Source organism: Chenopodium quinoa, unplaced genomic scaffold (assembly GCF_001683475.1).
Source record: "Chenopodium quinoa cultivar QQ74 unplaced genomic scaffold, ASM168347v1, whole genome shotgun sequence".
NCBI classification, from domain to species: Eukaryota; Viridiplantae; Streptophyta; class Magnoliopsida; order Caryophyllales; family Amaranthaceae; genus Chenopodium; species Chenopodium quinoa.
This window is the reverse complement of record NW_018744460.1, coordinates 947,918-967,505: the sequence shown is the minus strand read 5'-3', so window position 1 is coordinate 967,505 and position 19,588 is coordinate 947,918. Positions and strand designations below refer to the sequence as shown.

The 19,588-nt window shown below is 39.7% G+C and overlaps 1 protein-coding gene and 1 pseudogene across 1 annotated transcript; both read right to left on the bottom strand.

Moving 5' to 3' along the window:
• Window positions 1–741: 741 nt before the first annotated feature.
• On the bottom strand, window positions 742–5,092 carry LOC110697104 (annotated as a pseudogene).
• A 521-nt stretch (window positions 5,093–5,613) lies between these two features.
• Window positions 5,614–10,446, bottom strand: LOC110697103 (probable E3 ubiquitin-protein ligase ARI8). The gene is made up of 16 exons (XM_021874446.1): window positions 10,205–10,446; window positions 9,839–9,984; window positions 8,903–9,027; window positions 8,713–8,821; window positions 8,519–8,609; window positions 8,207–8,379; window positions 8,000–8,101; window positions 7,799–7,881; window positions 7,610–7,714; window positions 7,429–7,504; window positions 7,262–7,342; window positions 7,080–7,127; window positions 6,898–6,969; window positions 6,700–6,799; window positions 6,480–6,606; window positions 5,614–6,287 (listed from the first exon to the last, which is right to left on the bottom strand). Exons 1-16 carry the CDS (start codon window positions 10,284–10,286, stop codon window positions 5,927–5,929), a joined length of 1,881 nt encoding a protein of 626 aa, XP_021730138.1. The 5' UTR covers window positions 10,287–10,446; the 3' UTR covers window positions 5,614–5,926.
• Between the last annotated feature and the right edge of the window lie 9,142 nt (window positions 10,447–19,588).

The window sequence follows — 19,588 nt, the reverse complement described above, 5'->3', positions numbered from 1 at the left end:
AGCATGATTAAGATGGCGTGTTTTGCATTAATGATTGGGATGATGCTCTTAGCAAGCAATAATGTGGTAATGGTAGAAGGAAGACTTCTAGGAGGGCTTGCATTGAAGGTAAAACAAAAACTTGGGGATCTTCATTTCCCTGGTCTGGAGACGTGTGGATTCGACACCATGTATCCATGTCCACCAATTCAAAAGGATTGATAAGCAAGAATGCATCGATTCAGGATGTGCCCGCAACTTGGATTTAGACTTATAATCTAATGACTAATTTGTAAGAATGTTGTAATCATATTGTTGCATTTATATAAAGGTGACGGTTTTTTTGGTAAGGACATGTTTTCCTACATCTATACTTGCCATATCTGCAATATTAAATATTGATTGAAATAACATTGTTCTTATTATCAAATACGGAGTATTTATTATTAACAAACCACTTTCGCATTGTAAATTTGTTTTAGATCCAAATGAGCCACTATGCATTACGGAGTAATACTTATTGTACAATATACAAAATAGAGGATGATGAATTCGAACCTGTGAGGATATGACCTATTGTACATACACCTCATTGGTACTTTCACATTGTTTTTATTGTACAAAGAGTCATAGATTTCACAATTTTTTTGTCGAAAATCATACAAATCATGGGACTTGGTTGGAATGTCAAAGGCTAGACTAAGTAATATAGAACTAGTGTTGAATTTAAAAATGTTAGGAAAAAGTGAAAAAACAGAGAGATGCAGATGATTATATCCCTTGGTATCCCATATTATGGGGTGAGCTTTGTGTTAATATGTAAATCGGTAATACAAAAATATGACAGCTACTCGTAGTAAAGACATTGATGCCAATAAGGCCAGTTAATCGCAAATTAAATCATGAACACATTTGCATGATGCTCACTATGCACCAAGGATTAATTCTTTTACAACAAAGCCCATCCCATGAATTACAAAGCATATGTGCTTAGTGCTTTAGCTTCTACATGTTTTAGTAAGCCAAGCATGGTTTAAAAATCACGTTCACGATTAATCATTTCGTGCTTGATTTCAACCAGAACTTTAGGTTCGATACAACCCTTGAATTTTCAGACTTTGTGCTACTGACTGGGCTGCTGATGTTGCTGTCACCTTCTTCTACGGCGACTCTGGAGGTCAGGCTTTTCAAGCAGTATAGCTGTTGTTTTGCCCTCGCTCTTGTGACATTTGCAGCCTTGGCCTTAGCTTTGGGACGCATAACACTTCTGACAATCCTTTCGTTAGACCCTTTACCAATTGATCAAAGTAGTTTCTTGTCACCCTGGTGTTTTTTGAACCAAATTAGAATTTTTGATCAGCAAAAATACTGAATTAAGCAAATACAATCAGTAAGAATTAGCAACACCTTACAGTGTCTTAATTCACATTTGTGAATATTTTGATTAGTCTGTGTTAAATTATGTAAATCTCCTTGATTTGAGTGATCTCCATTGAACACTTATTATCAGTTAAGAGAAGGTGTTTGAACGCAAAAAAAAATCAGAATAGTCAATAAATGACCTACAGGATATACCTGCTTAGCTTTGTTATCCTGTTTCGGAATTCTAAGATTCTTGCAAAGGGGACATCTTCGTAGAGTAAGTTCTGGAGCTCCTCTTCAACATGCTTATGAAGTCGCTTGACAAGAACCACGACTTCTTCTGTGGTACAAAATCATCGTAACTGAGGTATAAGGGTGCAACTAAGAACAGTTTTAACTTGTAGAGGAATAACAAGATAACATTAACAATCTATCCTAGCAAAAGTTTGTATAATTTGCATAAACTCAAAGAGGCACTTCTTGATGTGCTCGTCGTTGGGCAGAAAGTATCCATATACATACGTCCATTTCAAGAGTTGCCAACGATCGACAACCTAAGAAAAACCACCAAAACATACATAATCTTAGCTTGAATGAACAATCGCCTTACAAGTGTTTATATTGAAAGTAAGATCTATCTTAATGTACAAATAATTTACTTGTAGTAGTGCTTCAACAAGAAAGTCAAGTTGTTTTGGAGAAAGGCTGTATATGCCACACAAAACTTGGAGCTGAGAAAATCACAAAGTATATGATTATTAGCTACCGCGCAAACAAGTATATATATAGATACATGACTTGCTAAGAATACTTACCTGCGTATCTAGAAACAACATTAAGTCTGCAAGCGCAGATTCTCTATACTACAAGAAAGAGATCTAAATTCAATGGCAGTTTTAAAATTATTGAATAAAATGTCCTAAATGAGTAATTTTTAGTCTAATATCCGAATACAGATCTCCCATTCTTTGCAATAATGATTGTATCTTACAAGGGATTTCCTAGCAAACTCTTTAACATAATAATCCTAAAAAAAACAACAATATCAAACGATATAACATATGCTAAACATTACCGCAGTATGCATATTCAGAAAGTGCAAAAACTTACTTCATTAAGGCTACAAATTTCGGATCTTTTTTAACTCCAACAATCACCACCACAAAGACTGAAAACATTACCATTTGAAATTCGTAAGAAAGAAAGAACTAGTTCGACAAATTTTTCAGTTGATATATATAGACAAGGGCCTTAACATGCAAAGTAGATACCTGCAGAATTCAAAATTGCATACGGTGCATTTTACATACAACCCGAATATTTGTTCATTGAAATTGCACCTTGGACATGGCGTTGTATATGCTAACTTCCTACAAGCAAAATATAATAAATATCAAAATATGCAAACTCGAGGAAATAGAATGACAATTATCACTCATAATGTTATGCAATAACTCCATACCAATTCTCTGACTGACGAGCTCCCTCTGACATCCAATCAGTAAGTGTGCTACAATCAACAGGAGCATGAGCTTCTTCGGAACACTACATAATAATAATCGATTTTGTATAGTGTTGCTATTAAGTTTTGAACAAATGATGTTTCATATATCAAGAAAAGTCTTACGCTCCAGCAGAAACAATGTGAACACCGGCAGGTAACATTGCCTTCTACACTTTCGAAGAAAACACAACATAGTTGCAGTCAGGAGCAGGACACCATTTAGCCTTAGACACAAAAACATACATTACAAAGGATTAAATCATTGAAACAAAAAAATTGAGAAGACCTGAATTTGAAATGAATTACAGTTTACAATACCTTACGACTGCTAGTGATATAAGATCTAAGAAAGTGATTTTCAAACTTGGTTCTTATCATCCTTAGATGATAGTAGTTCTATCGAGTAGAGACCCAAAGCAGCATCACACGATGGGTTTGGGCATCGCAATGTCAAACATCGAGGACCATCATTGATTGCTTCACTTATGTGTCCTTAAAGCATGACAGTACAGAAGAGTATGTGACTAGTGAGACAAGAGAATGAGTACCCCTTAATGCATAACAAAAAAAATTACTAGCTCGTACAACTTAATGGTCTTTTGACACACAAAATTGAAGAAAATTTAGAAGTTTCACAGCTAGATGTATCATTTTCACTAAGGCAAAAGTTTGACGAAACTTATCCTGACCTTCCCAGCAGGACCGGCAAATTTGATGACCACATGAAACAGAAAACAGCAATTCTCTTGGAAAGTTTGCTAAACAAATACTGCAACCAATCTGCAAATAGATAAAATTTGTACTTTGTACATCTCCTCATTAATTATCAATTTGATAAAATAAGATGGTCAATAGATTATGAACAAATCATGTTTGAGTAGCTTACTTCAGTTGCATCAGCTGGAGTTTCGACAACTGGTTTCGCAAACAGACCAACTGTCTTGTGGACCTTCTCCTCACATGCCAGCCATTCCTCATTAGTTCGATTCACATTCCTTAAAAATGCACCAAAAGTTTATATTGCAATAGAAAAGCAGTTGAGCAGAAAATATCATAAGTTCATACCTTAAAATATGAAGTGCCTAAAGCTTGTTTGTATATTGTAATTGCTTATGAGAGTAAGCCTTTCCTGGAAGATAGGCCTCCTCACTCGATCCGGTGGGTAAGGTTGAAACTTAGTAACTACCTATGCATATTTTCAATGATATAAACAGTAATTCTTGCTCATTTACCATTTAAAATGTTGCAGAAGAATTGCAGTTGGCAACAAGAGGACAGTAGCCACCTTAGTAATTTAATCTTCCAAGCGTTGACGGACATCATCTTTGCTCACTATAGTGTAATTCATCTAGACAATGCACAAAAGATTGCAATGACAAGGTAAAGAAACACCGTATAACTCAATCAAAATAACAGTAAACTCTAGCAATACAAGATAAGAGAAGTGAAAAATCTGAATGACTGATCAAACAACAAGCTTATAATCATTACAACTTCACATATAATCTTGTACCTTTTATACCAATCAAGTTAATGAAACTGCAAATCTGAGTTAAAGAGAACATGCTTTTAAAAAAACAAATTGACCTTAGCATGATTCTCATTTTGGATTGAAGGGAAAGATGAAATTTTGTCATCTTCTTGATCACCCATTTCAAATTCTTGATCAATTGTAGCATCTTTGTCTTCTTTGCTAGTGCCGAGCTCACGATCAAGCATCTCGATGTATTCCCAATCATCTTCAATTTTGCCTCCTAATTTCAAAAAAGTTGAAAAAAGGAAATGTAATCAGAACTTAAACTCATAGTACAGAGTACATAAACAGAGAAAAAACAGAGTACAGAAACAGAGGAAAAACAGAGTATATGAACAGAAAAATATAGAGAAAAATAGCAAAAGTCACTCAAATATAGAGAAGAAATAGTGGAAAAAATCACTATACTTGCCTTGGTGATGATTAAAGTAAGGTAATATGGAGAAAAGTCTACAAAGGGAATTGGGTTTACAAGATAAATGGTGGGTGAATTGAGACATTGATATTCTGTTTGGTAACAGAGAAGAAGCAGAGGAATTAGATACTAGTGTAGTCTCAAGAGAAAGAGAAAAAGAAAGAGATCATATCCAAGTTTACTTTAAGCTTCCTGCTTTATTTTTTAGGCAGATTTTGTTATTTATTTTGTTTTGGAACTTCTGAGTTGGACTACACTAAACTAGTTTTGTAGTAGAAAGCTACTTTGTTCTTCTTCTCCTTTTTATTTCACAAGCTAAGGTAGACAACTAACAAGTAACAACTCTAAAAGTAAGTTTGTCCTTGATCATTGGATTTGTCCTTGTGAAAATATAACAATAAAAAGTACAGTGTTAGGACAATTATTCGTTGATTTTTTATGCATTGTATTGACTATTGAGACATACACTATGGGAGTATGGGGTACAATATATTAACCCGATAAAATGATCAGTAATATGATATTACATGATAAATAAACAGTTAAGTATGTCCATGATACCTTTATGTAAACCAATTCCAGTTGGAAAGAAAATTAAGTTAGGGGAACCTTGGATTGGATTGGATCGGATCGGATTGGTTTTACCAAGTGTGCATTTGGTGTAAATTTGGTGAATTAAATGAATCTATGCAACAGAAGGCTACATGATGTCATGCATGTCTAATAGACTTATCGCATCACTTCAGCAAAGCTAAAACAAGAACTCAGTACTACTAAAAAGATGAATGCTTAATGATCAATCAAAGAACTGAAGAAGAGTCAATTTTAGGACTACTTTCAATCCGGATAAGTTTTATGGTAGGAAAAAAAACTTGTGTCAAATTTACATTTCATATATCTGTATCTTGATATTCAAGACTGCAAAATCAAATTCCTGATTACCACATAAGCGAAAGCTTAAGGATTGAGTGCTGTACAACCGAACCATAGCCAATATATGAGTCTAAATCTCTAAAAGACTTGTCAAAAGGAAGACTAGGAAACCAAACAAATATGATCAACTAGTGCTTCTAACTGTTTTTTCTACTGAAGATGTTTGGAACATCTTGAAGTTTGTTGGACTAAGCGTGGCTTAAGAATTACAATCAGACAAGGATAAAGATTGAAGTTCAGGTTCCGGTATAACCCAAGAATCATCAGACTTTACGCTGCTAGCTGGGCTGCTGATGTCAGTGTCACCTTCCACTTTCATCATTTTGGAGCTCGGACTTGCAGTTGGACTAATCTGGCCGAAGCTGTATGTCCCTCGAGCTCGTGACAACTTCAGCCTTGGGATTGACCTCTCGCTTGCATTTGGACTTGTTTGGCAGCTGCTGCTTATTCCTAGATCGTGTGACATCTTCATCCTTGGGCTAAACTCTGGCATACTTCCTACTTCTGACAGTCCATCCATTAAACCCTCCGCCAGTAGATTAAAGTAGTTTCTTATCACCCTGGTTTTTAAATCAGGTTAGACCAAATAACAAAAACAACGGCCCAAAATCAATCATCAAGAATCAGCATCAACAACAAGCACGGAAACAGGACCAGATGAATACAAGATACACCAAGATTTCCATGAAAAAGAAGAGAATGTCAAAACGAAAAACAAATATCATACATTGCTTAAAGTAAATAGTAAATACCTGGTCAACTTAATGGTTTTGCTCCGGAATCCCAAATACTTTCCAACGAAAACATCTCCGTGCAGGAGAGCCTCAAGTTCCTCCTCAACATGGCTATGAAGTCGATTAGCAAAGTATATTGCTTCTTCTGCAAAATTAACGATTCAAACAGTTGAGAAAGTTTTAACAGGTACAACATGCTATAGACAAGGAATGACATTGCGAACAGAAATTGGTATACTTTGCATGAACTCATGGAATTGCTTCTTGGCGTGCTCATTATCAGGCAAATAATATCCATACACGTATGTCCATTTCAAAAGTTGCCAACATTCAACAACCTAAAAAACCATAAGAATGAGGAACATAACCTTGAATTAAACTTAGTAGCAGTGTTGCATGGTTGAAAATATATCACAGTAGCTATTGAGTTACTAACCTGTCCTAGTGCTTCAACAATAAAGTTGACCTCTTTTGAAGAGAGGCTATAATTGAAGCACAGAATGTCATGCTGAGAGGGACAATAAACGTATACAGTGTTATTAGTTACCAAAAGCTATAGAAGATGATTTGTTTTCGGCTTCAACAAGTATAGGTTCATGACATGCTAGCAATACTAACCTGTAAGTCTTGAAACACCTTCAGGTCTGATAGCGCATTTGCCCTAGACTGCAAGGAAATAATCTTAATATCATTTTAAGTTGATATTAGGTTCAGTGGTAATTAGAATATGCTCGTATTTATATTAATATCATTTTAAGTTGCCATCTCAATGTAGTTAAAGGAAATAATCTGTCCAATACCGATTCACAGGTAGTCCATCCTTCATAATGAAGATAGTATCTCTCGAGGGATTTCTTAAGGTGGCTTATAGCATCATTATCCTGAAAAAACCAGCCATAATTGAGAAGTTGACATATCCTAAACAATGCTAGCAAATGCATATATATTAAGGAAATCCAAAACTTACTCCATTGGAATGACATCGATTGTCCCAAATGTTTTGACCTTCATGTTTACCATCAGACCATTCTCCACCACAAAAACTGAAAGTATGATAGTAACTAAATGTTATTAATATACAATAAGTTCAGCAAGTACTTCAATTCATTCAATCATTTGTAGACAAGGGAGTTGATATGCAACATTACCCGCAAAATCCATGCTTGCAGACAGCACAGAAAACATATGTAGAGTAATATGTTTTCTCATAGGAGGAATTGCATTTCGGACATGCCACTGTATTTTCTAACACCCTATGGAAAAATCTCAGCAACTGAAAACTATATACAAGAAAATTATAAGCAGCATTAAAATGTTACGAAAGACTATCATCATACCAAATCTCAGACTGACGAGAGCCCTCAGACATCCATTCAGTTGCAGTGTCACAATCAACAGGTGCATGAGCTTCCCGAGAGCACTGCATAATCATCATCCATTACTAAGTAATCTGTTTGTGTGCGTCGTATTATTTGCCTAAATATTGTATGATTTAGCTGTTAACGAAATAGTGATTTAGAAATCAAGAGACATCTTACTTTCCAGCAAAAACTATGTAAACACCGACAAGTAGCCATTCCTTCTTCAGCATAAGAAGAGAATACAGCAGAATCACAATCAGGAGAAGGACACCATTTTGCCTAAGAAACATCACAAATGGGTTGGATTATAGCAACATAATAATCTTCAGGATAGAAAAAATAACAATTCCTAAAAAAACAAATGAAAGTTACAATTTACCACACCTCACGGATGCCAGCGAGGTAAGAATCAAGAGCATGTTTTTCAAATTTGATTTTAACATCCTCAGGTGATAGAAATTCTATCAAGGGAAGACCCACAGCAGCATCGCAAGATAATTCAGGGCAACGCAATTTGAAACATCGAGGATCATCAATAGTTGTATCTCTAATGTAGCCTGTGAATATTTATACAAGAAAATGAATAACTTTAGATGCAGCTTAATAAGCTAGCACCACTAGCATAGTTGATTGAGCAAAAGCTACTTAACGCGATAGAATACAAATAATTAAAAAGGATTGAGATGATTTTCTGACCTTCCCAGCAAGAACGACATATTTGATGACCACAGGAAACAGAAAACACCAAATCTCTTGGAAATTCTGCACGACATAATCTGCAAGCAATCTGTAAAGAGAAGGTCCTATTTATTACCAATTATGAAAAAACATATATGGTCTGACGATATAACTATATAGTATGAACATATCAGGTTGATGGAGGTGCTTACTACAACTGCATCAGTTGGGGTTTCGATAACAGGACTCACGAATAGACCAACTGCCTCGCGCACCTTCTTTTCACACGCAAACCATTCTTCAGTGGCTCGATTGACATCCCTTTAAAGATGCACATAGTTAGTACTCAAGGGTATAATTCCTAGGTCCTTAAAACAGAAACAAATTGCAATCAATCATTACCATTTAAAATGTTGCAGAAGAATAGCAGCTTCATTTCTTGGCAATAAAAGGACAGTAGAGACTGTTGTTATTCTATCTTCCAGGCATCGACGAATTTCTGCCTTGCTCATTATTGTGCATTTAATCTAAACAATACAGAAAAGAATGCTACAACATGTTAAAGAAACACTGTGCATTAATCCCAATCTCAACTAGCCGATGTTTCAAAAGCTGAAAGAAAGCATTTTATTGCACTAAACATCTGTAAACTCAGAGAAATTGCAATCAAGAGAGAAAAAGACTTAATGCGGATTTTTAAAATTTTGTGTAAGCTAAACTCTAGACAAATTATATCAAAAGGGCCGAATGTAGATTTTGTACTCTTAATACTCCATAAATGTTACACTTCACATTGTGTTACATCGTTATCTACTATTTAGATGTAAAAGATCGTATATCATTTTCATGTGTCGAATATGATTTTTCCAAAGGACAAAATCGAAAACCTAAGTACCATGAAGACAGTAATTTCAAAATGTTTTCCTTTGATACCAACATAGCCTAAGTATTTCGAGTGATAACACGAACACGGCTTAATTTCTTATTATTGATCAAACTTTTTAAAACAACTTACATTACTATTTATGGCTGAATTGTTCAATGATTTTCTATAAACAATCAATTATTAAAAGTTGTCTATCTTAATTTCAGTGCCCATTCAAAAGCACACATAATGACAAAATACATAACCAAACATGTAAAATGAGTTTTTTTATTTTTTATTTTTTATTTTTTTATTTTTTTTTTTTTTTTTACCATTCTTAACTAATCAACAATATCAAACATTCAAAAGGGGTAACCAAAAATTATAAAATATGATATAAAACATACAAAAATGATCATAAAAATTCCACCCAATCCAAAAATAAATAAGAGACAAAAAATTATAATGATGACCTTATATTTCGCATGAATTTGGGAATTTTCTTGATCACCCATCTTGGATCCTACCCCAATGACGGAGTTATCATCACTTTCATCGCCGGAGCTGAGTTCACGATCGAGAATTTTGATGTATTCCCAATCATCTTCAATTTTTCGCCCTAATTTTTTTTTCCAAAAAAAGAAAATTTAACATGATTTCAAAATTCAAAAAAAAAAAAAAAAAAACCCAAATGATCAAACAGAGATTTACAAAAACGATGATAAGAACCCAAGAAAAAAAGGGATTTTCTTTTCTTAATTAATAATATTGAAAAAAAAAAGAACTAAAAACAGAGTATAGAAACAGAGGAAAAGAGAGAAAGATTGAAAATTACTTACCTTGACGACGATCGAGGGAAACTAAATTAGAGAAGAGATGAGAAAGTGAAACAGAAGAGAAGTTTTTGGAAAAATTAGGCATTATTTTATGTTTTGATTATTAATTTGATTAAATGGATGAGTTTTTTTTGGGTGTAAAAACAGAGAATTTAGGGAAGAAACAGAGGAGGTTTAAAGGAAAGTAAGAGAAAGTGAAGAGAGAAAATGGGGGAAGAATGAGAAGAAAAATGAAGTGAATTGCGGTGAATTGCGAAAAAAGATTGGTGTAAGTAAACTGAGAGGCCCACTTTCTGATTGACTGGCGTTTACTTTTGACTTTTTCTAAATGTTTAGCTTAACCTAATTTTATTTATTTGGTTTATATTTAATTAACTCTTTGAGGGTTCAAATAGTTGCATATTAGAGGTTGAATGATGAGATTAAAAGAGTATAGTGTCACGGACACCTCACACTTGAAAAATTAAAATTATGTAAAAATAAAGTAATATTATAAGTTGTATATGTGCAAGTTTTTTTTACAAAAAATTGATACAAAGTAAATGCAAAATTAACGAAAATGTAATTATATTTGATCTAGAAAAATTTGAGAATTTTTATTTGCTTGCTAGTGTATGCACGATGTACCTGGAGCAAATTTTTTTTTTTTTTTTTTCTTTAACACAATTATGAGTCTCAAGGGTAAAGAAGCAAAAATTTTGTTGAGCTTGAGTCCATAATCAAAGTGTGGTAAAATTTATCCTTTGTATGTCTCACTTTCTTCTAATTGCTAAAATTTGATATGAAAAAGTGTTGGTTTGTAATAAAGAGAAAAATAGTAACGTTAACGTACTTGAAAAGAAAAAAAAATTGATGTGATGTAATACAGAGTTATACATGATAAATGTTGAAGTACTAGGGGTACGGTTCATTTCCTATACTTGGCCACATGCTAGTTTTAGGCTACAAATAAATTTAAAGTTTACTTTGTAAAATGTAATTAAGGCATGGCTAATTATGATTATATGACTATTGAGTGATGAGGAAAATTGAAAGTCTTGACCAAGCTAAGCTAGCTTCTCAACGTATAGCAATATAGCATAAGGAAATTAATTCAAACAAAGTAGGACACACTTTGTTTGGATAGAAGGAAATGAAAGGAAGAGAAAGGAAGGGGGACAAACTCTTTTGTTTGGGTAAAGGATTGGGGGAAGGAAGGTAAAGGAGAGGGAGGGATCCATTCCCCTCTCTCTTTAATAAGCATAATCTCTCCAAAATTGGAGAGTTTTGGAGGGCAAATGGAGCTCACCTCCCCCTCCCTTTCTTCTCTCTTCCCTTCCTCTTCCACCCCTCCCCTTCCTTGTTTCCTATCCAAACAAAGCGTTAAAATGATCTTGTCTGAAATTCAAAACTCCTAATCAAAAGGAGCCGATTCTTCCACAAGGAAAGTAGCCAGTCTCTCAATCAGAATCAGGAATTCTAAGGGCTTTGGCTTTCTAGAGCGTTAGAGTCTTCTAGTCCTCGTGTGGCTCCATCTGAAATAAGTATCTAAGGGAGAAGAAGGAATGAGAGACTACGAATGCGGCTTACCTCGACCCCAGAACGTGAGTTTTTGTTACCCCAACAAAACAATTCCTTTATAATGGATAGTGGTCTAAGCCGGCTGCGATCGATCGCGCAAGTACGCATCCAGTCAGTACATAGCGAACGAAAAAGCGTTCATCCTAGATTATTTTCCTGAATCAAAATTGAAGAAAGAATCCATGACCGACATCGAATTTTAAAAAATCGAATTGATAAATGACCTTTAAAAGCTCACTCCTTTTTAGGGCAGAGTGCCATCTCATCTCAAAAGTGCATTTGTTGAATAAAAACCTCCATTTTTTGCTCGTGGAATGTTATCAACAACCATGAAAATGTTACTCTCATCATTAAGATCAACAAATTCTCTCCGTTGAACTTCCACAGTGCAGTTTCTCTACTGCTACTAGAGAAAGCTCTATCGCAATACGCCCCTCACCACGGTTAAAATTAAATTTAACTAGTTTCAACAAAAAAAAATGGACATCAATATGGTTTAATTACAGGTTCTAAATGTTTCGGGGTTTTGTTCTGTGTCCTGCGGGAGAGTTACAATTCCGAGACTGGCTTGCTGACCGGCTGTACCCTGCAAAATAACGAAACTCCGGTTGGGTGGAGTTCCGCCTCCGACGATCAAATTAGAATACGTTCGAAGTGATTAATGCGGAAAAGTATATGTTTTCTCTCTGATTCAGAGAGAAATAAATGCTTGTTTGCTTTTTTGTTTTTGTTTTTTTTTGTGTTTAATTTTCTGGATGCCCCATAAATGAGGTATTTTCCTCTATTTATAGGGCAGGGGAAACAGTGTCCCTGCCAAATAAGGGCTTGCCACGTGTCAGCCTGGGATTGCCTCCCATTGGCCCTTTCTGGGGCTGACACGTGTCAGCCTCTAATTGGGCCACGTGGCATAGGTAATTTTTACCCTAATCATTTGCCCCTCACAGATGACACGTGGATTGCCACGTGGCATCTGTGACATGGCATGCCACGTAACCCTAGGTGACGGTTGTCACCATTTGGGAAGGGGACGGTTGGCCTCCTTCCCTCCTCTTCTTTATTTTTTATTTTTTTTTTGAACTGAGGGAGGCGACGGTTCGTCTCTTCCCTCCAATTTTTTGAATTTGAACAGGGGGAGGTGACGGTTCGTCTCCCCTTCTATAAAAGAAACCTCCCCTGATCATTTGCAACATTTGAAAGAAGAGCTCTGACCCCGGCTGCTGTTAAACACAACCATCATCCTCTTTCTTCACATCCGGCTTGACTTTGAAGACGTCTGCTCATCCCCGGCTGAGGTAATTTTGAAACCTTTCCTTGATTTCATTGCATACCTATCCGGATTTTAGATAGCTTTACTTGGATCACCCCATCCGGTGTAATACCGTATGGGGTGACCAGCCGGATACATATACTTTTTGATCACCCGAAATCTTGGAAAATTTCCTCTAAGCTCTTGATAGACCCCAATCCGGTGTAAACCTCATGGGGTGTTGTTGAGTAGTTTTTGATTGTTTTCAAAAGCTTTCAAGGGACCCCCATCCGGTTATGACCGCCTGGGGGGGTCTTTGAACGAATTTTTTCAAGGCTCCTCAATGTACCCCCTACCGGTTTTAACCGTCTGGGGGGCATTTGGGTAGATGCAGAATCTTTCCCAAGATCTTTTATTAAGCCCCCATCCGGTCTTAACCGTCTGGGGTGCTTTTGAGTAAACTTTGATTTTTTCCCAAAAGCTTTCAATAGACCCCCATCCGGTATTCACCGTCTGGGGTGCTTTTAGGTAAACTTAGATTTTTTCCCAAAAGCTTTCAATAGACCCCCATCCGGTATTCACCGTCTGGGGTGCTTTTGGGTAAACTTAGATTTTTTCCCAAAAGCTTTCAATAGACCCCCATCCGGTATTCACCGTCTGGGGTGCTTTTGGGTAAACTTTGATTTTTTCCCAAAAGCTTTCAATAAACCCCCATCCGGTGTTAACCGTCTGGGGGTGCTTTTGGGTAAACTTTGATTTTTTCCCAAAAGCTTTCAATAGACCCCCATCCGGTGTTAACCGTCTGGGGTGCTTTTGAGTCATTTTGACCAAAAGCTTTGACCAATACCGGATAGGGTGTTTTTGGGTAAGTTTGACCAAAAACGTTGACCAATACCGGATGGGGTGTTTTTGGGTAAGTTTGACCAAAAACGTTGACCAATACCGGATGGAGTGTTTTTGGGTAAGTTTGACCAAAAAACGTTGACCAATACCGGATGGGGTGTTTTTGGGAAGTTTTTGGGTAAGTTTGACCAAAAACGTTGACCAATACCGGATGGGGTGTTTTTGGGTAAGTTTGACCAAAAACGTTGACCAATACCGGATGGGGTGTTTTTAGGCAAGTTTGACCAAAAACGTTGACCAATATTGGATGGGGTGTTTTTGGGTAAGTTTCTGAATTCTGATTACTCGGTATTTATTTTTGCAGGTATTTGTTGAAACCGTCTGCACTAGCACCAATCAACTTCCAACTTTCGGCACAGTACTAAGGTACCGCCTTGTCCTCTTACAAACTTGTCAATTTTCTGGCTGAATAGGTAGTTAGAAATGGACTCACCCAACACACACTTGGCATAACCTAGAACTGATGTCAACCGGTCACCAAGTACGGCTGAGTCTAGGACTAGGGATGCCGCCTGGGAGTGTTTGGTACGCTCTTGTGATAAAAATCCGACCATCTCTGCTCATGTGCAGGACAGAATGGCCCGACGGCGGTTGATCCTGACTACCAGTCCAAGGGCTCAGCCGGACCTCCGGTTGAAGACGTCCCTTATGACCAACCGGGTGTACCCAGTACACCTAGCGATAGAATTCTTGAAGGGTATGACTCTGGCGGAGAGGAGGCTGCCCAAAGATCCGTCTCCTCTTCTTCTGCCACAACATCCGGGGAGCCGGATGCCCCTGAGGCAGACAAGGACGCCTACAAGTGGCCGGCCATGAACAATCCTACAGAGGCGTCAATGAGCGCCCGGGACATTGTGACCCTTAACGCCACATTGCCGGCATTTTTGGCGAAGAAGCCGGTAGAGGACGGCTGGGACTTAGTGGTACCGCCGGCTGACGCAACGGTTGTTTGGGACGACAACCGTGATCATGCAGACAACTACTTTGGCTGCTACGAGGCGACCTTTAAAGCAGGTCTCCGGTTCCCCCTGCATCGAGCAATAAGGGCCATACTAAGGGGGTATGACTTGGGCATTTGGAAACTTACACCCAACTCTTGGGTTAATATTCTTGGATATATTGCCGCCTGCGAGATGCAGGACGTGACGCCAAGCTGGGAGGCGTTCGCGCACATGCATTATCTAAGCCGTGCCCCAGGCGGCTAGAATGCGTGGTATACCCTAACTACGCATTCGGAGTTCATGATGACCCTGGACAAGCCGTCCAAGTGGTCAAGTTGGAAGAGTAAGTTTTACATGGTGTCATCACCATCTCTCCAACTGAACCGGAGGCTGAGTACCTACAACACGCAACCGTTGCTCCTTGGCAAAAAATGCGCCCTCCCAAAGATACCGGGAGAGGCCTGGGATCAAATTATGGAGCCGGGGCTCTTCAAAAAGACAACCATGCCCCTGGATGACGGGACACACATCATCGTCCCCAAATTCTGGGTCCCGCATCCGGACTGGTTGAGAGATGAGGCGTTCCTTTCCTCCTGCGGTCTGAGTACTATGTTCTCAAAACGTACGTCATAGTTAACCGGCTTTTCGATCCGCCTGTATTGTGCTTGAACAATATCTAACTGTTTTCCTTTTGTTTTGCAGAGAAAGGGAAAGAAATGGTTTCACCGGATATAACCCCGGCAAAATCAGCGGCTGAGATCCGAAAAGAGAAGCTTGAGAAGAAGCGGGCTCAAGTTGTGGCCCAAAATGAAGGGGTAAGTAACGGATGCCTTTCTCTCTAGTTTTTACCGGATGTATGAGTCACAACTAATACTCTAAAAACCGGATGTATGAGTTGTAGCTCATACACTTGATACCGGGTGTATGAGCTGTAGCTCATACTCTTTACACCGGATGCAGATTAACTTATGTTGATGCTTTCAACTTTTTCTTTGCAATCAGGGAGCAGGACGGTTCCTCGCTCCATCCGGCAAATGACAAAGAGACCCGGCGAGGAACTCTCTCAGCCGGCCTCTACCCGCCAAAGAACCGTTCCTCTTCCTCCTCCCGTATCAGGTGCCACGCCGCCTGCTTAACAAGAGCGGTCGACCTCTGGTGGAAAGAGCCTTCGAGGCTTCATCCCTGGCTCCCAGACGGGAGAAACTGAAACTGAGGAGCCGGAGGCTCCTTCTGGCCGGGTGCTTGCTGTAGCATCCGGCTCAAATGCGGCTGGGGGTGGCTCAACCCCTCGGCCACAAGCTCAAGGTATGGCTTCCCCCTTTGAACACCGTACCCCTGGCCGCTTGGACCTGTCAGAGTCAAGTCTCAGGCTTCTCAGTCGGGCGATTCTGCAGCCAGCCGGCAAAATATAGGCGGTGCTTATGCCCGATACTTAACCGGTCGATCTGTTGATGCAGAAAATTGTCGTTGGCCAGATTTACAAAATTATGCCAAGAGAATGGTCCGGACCCTTACCCGTTCTGAAAGGGAAGCGATCCCGGGTGTTGGGCAGGTCAACGTTGACCAAATAAACTCACTTCTTGCTGAGGTATGTACCGGCTGGGTTACTTTTATGCAAAATTTCATTTTGACGGATGCTTTCTAACCTTTCTTTTGCCGGCTGCGTTGCAGGTGATGTTGCGGGTGGACGGTCTCCGGGGCCCTCTTCGCAGAAAGCAGGAGGAGGTAAGGGATGGCCAAAGAAGGGCAGCCGACTTAGTAGACGTCCATCAGTATAATTCACTTATGTATGAGATTCAAACTAAAGCCCGGGAGATGAAACAGGAGAAACTTTTCCGGAAAACTACGGCTGCTGCTGAGTCTGCTAACAAGAAGGCAGCTGAGTTCGAGCAGAAAGTCAAGTCCCTTCAGGCAGACGTCCAAAAATTGACGGATGCTCAAAAGGAGAATGATGAGCTCAAGGCGGAGGTTGCTAAGGTTAAGGGTGAGCTTGCTCAAGCTCATAAGGACTTCAAAGGCAAGATGGCGGCTGAGCAGACCCGCCTGATCGATGAGAAAGAACGGGACTGTGAGGCCCGGATGAAGATGGCGTGGGAAATTCTCCACCCGGAACAGAGTACGCGTGCTTCGACCTGGCGTTATAGGTACGCGAGTGAAGTATACGACGCTCAAGTACTCGGGTTGGACAAGTCGGCGCCCTTCGAAGAGTGGGCGCAGGCGGAGTTGGAGCAGGAAGAAGAAGAGCCGGCTGAGGGTGCTGAAACCCAAGGCCAGGCTAATGAAGCTCCTCCAGCCGGCGAGGGCCAGCCGCCTCTTGATCAGCCACAACCTCAACAACCTCCGCAGCAGTAGTTTTAGTTTTTGTTTCATCTTCTGGCTTGCGTGCCATGAGCTTTTGTATCTATTTCCCGAACGGGGGTCCGGTTAACATTTTAAACAGTTAACTTGTTAATATATTTACCGGTTCTGTCGGTTTTCTCTATATATTCTGTCTTTGCAACATCTCCATTGCCATTGCTTTTGCTTTCAATTTTTGCATGAATAAAAAAATTTCGCAAGTGTTGGGTACGTCTGCCCCTGGACGGGTGCTTGCTTCAAGTTAATTCAATTTGAAGAAGGCAGCCGTCCATACTGCTATCCGGCTATCTCATAGTTTTAGCCGGGTGCAATACCGCTTGTAGAGCGAAAGACCATCTGTAGGGTCTTTTGGTAAAGACCTGAAGTAAAACACCGCCTGTAGGGTCTTTAGATGAAGACCGGCTACAGGGGCTTTTAACAGAACACCGCCTGTAGGGTCTTTAGATAAAGACCGGCTACAGGGGTTTTCAATAGAACACCGCCTGTAGGGTCTTTAGGTAAAGACCGCCTACAGGGGCTTTCAATAGAACATCGCCTGTAGGGTCTTTAGATAAAGACCAGTTACAAGGGCTTTTGGGCACCAATTGGTGCATAAATTCAGGGCTTCTTTGGAAACCGGATGGCTGTCTTTTTGGACAGACGGTTAGTTATTGTTTTTAAAAGTTGGGCATATTATGCGCTTGCCCCTGTAGGGCTTTTCTTTGAAAGCCGGCTACTTTTGGGGCTTCAAGATTTTAGACGCCGCCTGTATTACCTTTGGGTAATGGGCGCCTGTATCTTGAAATCGAAGGATCATTCAACTGGCGTTGAGTTATGATCGCTAGAACAATGTGCCACCCGGATGGGAGATGTTCTCTTCGACGACTGAAGCTAAATTCAAATCGCCGGATGTCTGTCTTTTTGGACAGACGGTTTAAAAAGTTAGGCATATTATGCGCTTGCCCCTGTAGGGCTTTTCTTTGAAAGCCGACTACTTTTGGGGCTTCAAGATTTTAGACGCCGCCTGTATTACCTTTGGGTAATAGGCGTCTGTATCTTGAATTCGAAGGATCATTCAACTGGCGTTGAGTCATGATCGCTAGAACAATGTGCCACCCGGATGGGAGATGTTCTCTTCGGCGACTGAAGCTAAATTCAAATCGCCGGATGACTGTCTTTTTGGACAGACGGTTTAATTTTATAAATGCCCGGATGCGTATTACGCATGGGACTTGGTTTTTAAACATAATGAACGGATGAGTATCCGGCCGTGCATTGCGCAGCTAGGACATGATAAAAATTGAAAATAAAGCTTTTTATTAATACTCTATTACAAATCATCAGAAGTAGTACTTTTTCAAGTTATCTACGTTCCAAGTTTTGGGTAGCTGCCTACCGTCTGGAGTTTCTAGGCGGTAAGTGCCGCCTCTAATTTCTTCGATAATCCGGTAGGGTCCTTCCCAATTCGGGGTTAGTTTTCCTTGTTCATTTGCCCTACCGGTTGCCTCCATTTTTCTCAAAACAAAGTCACCCACTTTTAGAGGCCGCTTGTGCACTCGCTTGTTGTAGGCTCTCGTCATTCTCAGACGGTATATCTCATGACGCGAGGCAGCATTGCCCCTGTGCTCCAGGAGAGAGTCCAATGCTAGCCGCATGGCCTCCCAATTAGCCTCTTCGTCATAAAGCATGACTCGAAGTGTTGGCTCATACAATTCAATTGGCAGGACGGCTTCAGTGCCGTATGTCATGAGGAACGGGGTTTCACCAGTTGCCCCCTTTTCAGTTGTTCTGATGGCCCATAGAACATGCGACAATTCCTCTGCCCATAGACCACCAGCCTTTTCTATCTTCTTTTTTATGTCGTCTGAGATGAGTTTGTTGAAGGCTTCAACTTGGCCGTTTTCTTGAGGACGGCCTACGGATGCAAAACAGTGGGTGATTCCTTGATCCCCTAGCCAGCTCTTGAGCATAGAAGCTTCAAATTGAGGACCGTTGTCAAAGACCATGGACAGAGGCACCCCAAACCGGGTGATGACGTTTCTCCAAATGAAGGAGATGACGTCCTTTGTCTTAATGCCCTTGACCGCCTCTGCTTCCACCCACTTGGTGAAGTAATCTACAGCCACCAAGATGTACCTACGACCGCCTGAGGCTGGCGTGTATGACCCTAGAATGTCCATGCCCCACTTTGCGAATGAGACTGGGCTGTAGATGGCCGTCAGGTCTGTTGCCGGACGGTGTATGAGCCGGCCAAATTTCTGGCACTTGTCACACCTCTTCACCAAATCCATGGCATCTGATTCAAGAGTCGGCCAAAAATATCCCTGCCGCCTGGCTTTCTTGGCTAGGGATCTGCCGCCTATGTGCGATGCACAAAAGCCTGAGTGCCGATCTTCCAAG